The sequence below is a fragment of the Anarrhichthys ocellatus genome, unplaced genomic scaffold, assembly GCF_004355925.1.
Source record: "Anarrhichthys ocellatus isolate YVR2014 unplaced genomic scaffold, GSC_Weel_1.0 scaffold6946, whole genome shotgun sequence".
In the NCBI taxonomy this organism is placed as follows: domain Eukaryota; kingdom Metazoa; phylum Chordata; class Actinopteri; order Perciformes; family Anarhichadidae; genus Anarrhichthys; species Anarrhichthys ocellatus.
The window spans coordinates 1-2570 of NW_022286920.1; the positions used below are offsets into that span (position 1 = coordinate 1).

The 2570-nt window shown below is 49.0% G+C and overlaps 1 protein-coding gene across 1 annotated transcript; it reads left to right on the forward strand.

The window, feature by feature from the left end:
• The first annotated feature begins 40 nt into the window (after window positions 1-40).
• On the forward strand, window positions 41-2535 carry LOC116380369 (mitogen-activated protein kinase-binding protein 1-like). The gene is made up of 8 exons (XM_031842295.1): window positions 41-152; window positions 235-402; window positions 513-650; window positions 743-925; window positions 1015-1175; window positions 1254-1425; window positions 1646-1777; window positions 1962-2535. The coding sequence occupies exons 1-8, from the start codon at window positions 129-131 to the stop codon at window positions 2130-2132; spliced, it is 1149 nt and encodes a 382-aa protein (XP_031698155.1). The 5' UTR covers window positions 41-128; the 3' UTR covers window positions 2133-2535.
• Window positions 2536-2570: the final 35 nt, after the last annotated feature.

Consider the following 2570-nt stretch of genomic DNA (forward strand, 5'->3'; position numbering starts at 1 on the left):
TAGCGCCGCGAAGAAGGACCGTATAGCGCCGCGAAGTAGGGCCGTATGGCGCCGCAAAGAAACTCAACAGATTGCAGTAAAGACGTGTTTGTGTTTCAGGAAACCGTTCAGTGCTCTGGCCTTCTCCCATGATGGAAAACACCTGGTCACTGGTGAGGTAGGAGCTGGGTCCCACGCACCTGAGACTGTTGTTGCCTCTAGGTGTGTGTATACCTGAGTGTGTCTGTGTTTCAGAGCGGTCACATGCCCTGTGTGCGGGTGTGGGAGGTGGATGGTGGTCAGGTGGCCGAGGTTCAGTCTCATAAATACGGAGTTTCCTGTGTGGCGTTCTCCACCAACAGCTGCTACATCGTGTCTGTGGGATACCAGCATGACATGACTGTTGGTGTGTGGGACTGGAGGGTGAGGACACACACACACACACACACAGCGACACACACACACACATCAGTACCTGTTTTTGTACATCATGATGATATTGAGTCCTTAACTGTCTTTGTGCCTTTGAGCAGAAAGGTGAGATCATCGCCTCCAACAAAGTGTCCAGCAGAGTTTCCTCCATCTCGTTCTCTCAGGACAACAGCTACTTCGTCACTGCGGGAAACCGACACGTCAAGTTCTGGTACCTGGACGCCTCCAAAGAGAGACGGGTACCCATCATCTCGTCAGCCAATCACTGCTCGCCTACACTCTCGTCAGCCAATCGGTAGTCTGAACTAACTGTTTTTCATCCCATATTCAGGTGAACAGCACGGTGCCTCTGATTGGTCGGTCAGGGTTGCTAGGAGACCATAAGAACAGTGTGTTCAGCGGGGTGGCGTGCGGGCGTGGCCTCGTGGCGTCCAGCACCTACTCCATCACCAGCTCAGGTCTGCTGTGTCTGTTCAACAGCAGCCGACACCTGGAGGCCTGGGTCAACCTGAAGGTCAGTGAGGGACACAGGAAAGTTCACCCGAACCAAGTAAAGTAAATAAAAGCTCGTTGCTATTTAGACTATGTTGTTGTCGTTGACAGACGTCGGCGGCGAGCTGTCTGGCGGTCAGCGAGGACTTCATCTTCTGTGGTTGTGCTGACGGAGTCATCAGAGTGTTCAGTCCATCCAACCTGCAGTACATCACCACTCTGCACCACCCTCACCGCCTGGGGGTCGACCTCACGCAGAGTGTACAGCACAGGTACAAGTACTACCAACACACTGGGTAAATTATTGGGAGAACACCTGGTGAATACCTGTGTCTCTTGTTACCTGCCAGTCTTGGCGCTCGGTACCCTGACACAATGGCCGTGACCTTTGACCCCGCCGCCCGTCATCTGACGAGTGTGTACAACGACCACAGTGTTTACGTTTGGGACGTCAACGATGTGAAGAGCGCCTGGAAGCTCTACTCTGCTCTGTACCACAGCAGCTGTGTGTGGAGCGTCGAGGTACGTCTGCAAATACTACTAGATGTACTTCAGTAATAGTACATATACTTAACATACTGCTGGGAATACTTCATTCATTATCAAAATACTTCAATATTTACTTCACTACTAGATATACTTCAGATATTATAGAAATTCTTCAAATATTACAGGAAATACTTGAATCATGATATAAACACTTCAGATTGTAGATACTAGTACATGTATACTTTGTCCTCAGGTGTATCCAGAGCTGTCCGATGTGTCTCAGGCGTGTCTTCCTCCGTCCTCTTTCCTCACCTGTTCCTCTGATAACACCATCAGACTGTGGCACACCGACCCCCCCACCGGACACGGAAACCTCTACAGCGACGTAAGACCAGCTAGAGAACTAGTATCCAAGAGTAAAAGTATACCAGTGTACGAGGGTAGGAGCGTACGAGAGTAGTATACGAGAGTAGAAGTATACAAGTATTTGAGTGTACTAATGAGGCTCAGGACCAAACCACAGAGCTCGTAGACGTCCTCTCATGAATAACTTCCTGTTTGTGTTTCAGGACCTGCAGAGGATTCTGTATGTGGGGGAGAACACGCAGCACCTGCAGGCCGAGGGGGAGAAGGGGGGGGAGGCCGCCGGGGCTGATGGGAAAGCTGGCGTCAGAGTCCTGAGCATCAGTCCTGATGGACAACACCTGGCAGCCGGAGACCGCTGTGGAAACCTGCGGTGAGAAACACGTGATGGCGGCGTGGTGATGGCGGCGTGGTGATGGCGGCGTGGTGATGGCGAATAACAACTGATCAGGGCTCTGTAGTTATTATTGATCTCTGCTGCCCTCTGCTGGACAACACCTCTAGTTCTACACATATTAACCTTTAAGCCTCACATGGACATTTGGGCTTTTTCATTGTTAAAGTTTCGGCTGTTTAAATGTTAAACATTTATAATTAGGTCTATAATAAACTATGTAGCCAAATAAAGATAAAACTACAAAAATGTCCCCATTAAAACAAAATGTTTGATCCCACGACCATTACAGCATCAAACAATTTATTTTGACATTTGACGTGCTTTTTCTCATAATCAATACTGTTCTATATACTATATTATACATAGTTAACTGTGTGTGTGTGTGTGTGTGTGTGTGTGTGTGTGTGTGTGTGTGTGT

Coding starts and splice junctions, on each gene's coding strand:
- LOC116380369 (XM_031842295.1), top strand. CDS start 129: ATGATGGAAAACACCTGGTCACTG. Junction 153..234: donor TGGAAAACACCTGGTCACTG/GTGAGGTAGGAG, acceptor TCTGTGTTTCAG/AGCGGTCACATGCCCTGTGT. Junction 651..742: donor ACGCCTCCAAAGAGAGACGG/GTACCCATCATC, acceptor TCCCATATTCAG/GTGAACAGCACGGTGCCTCT.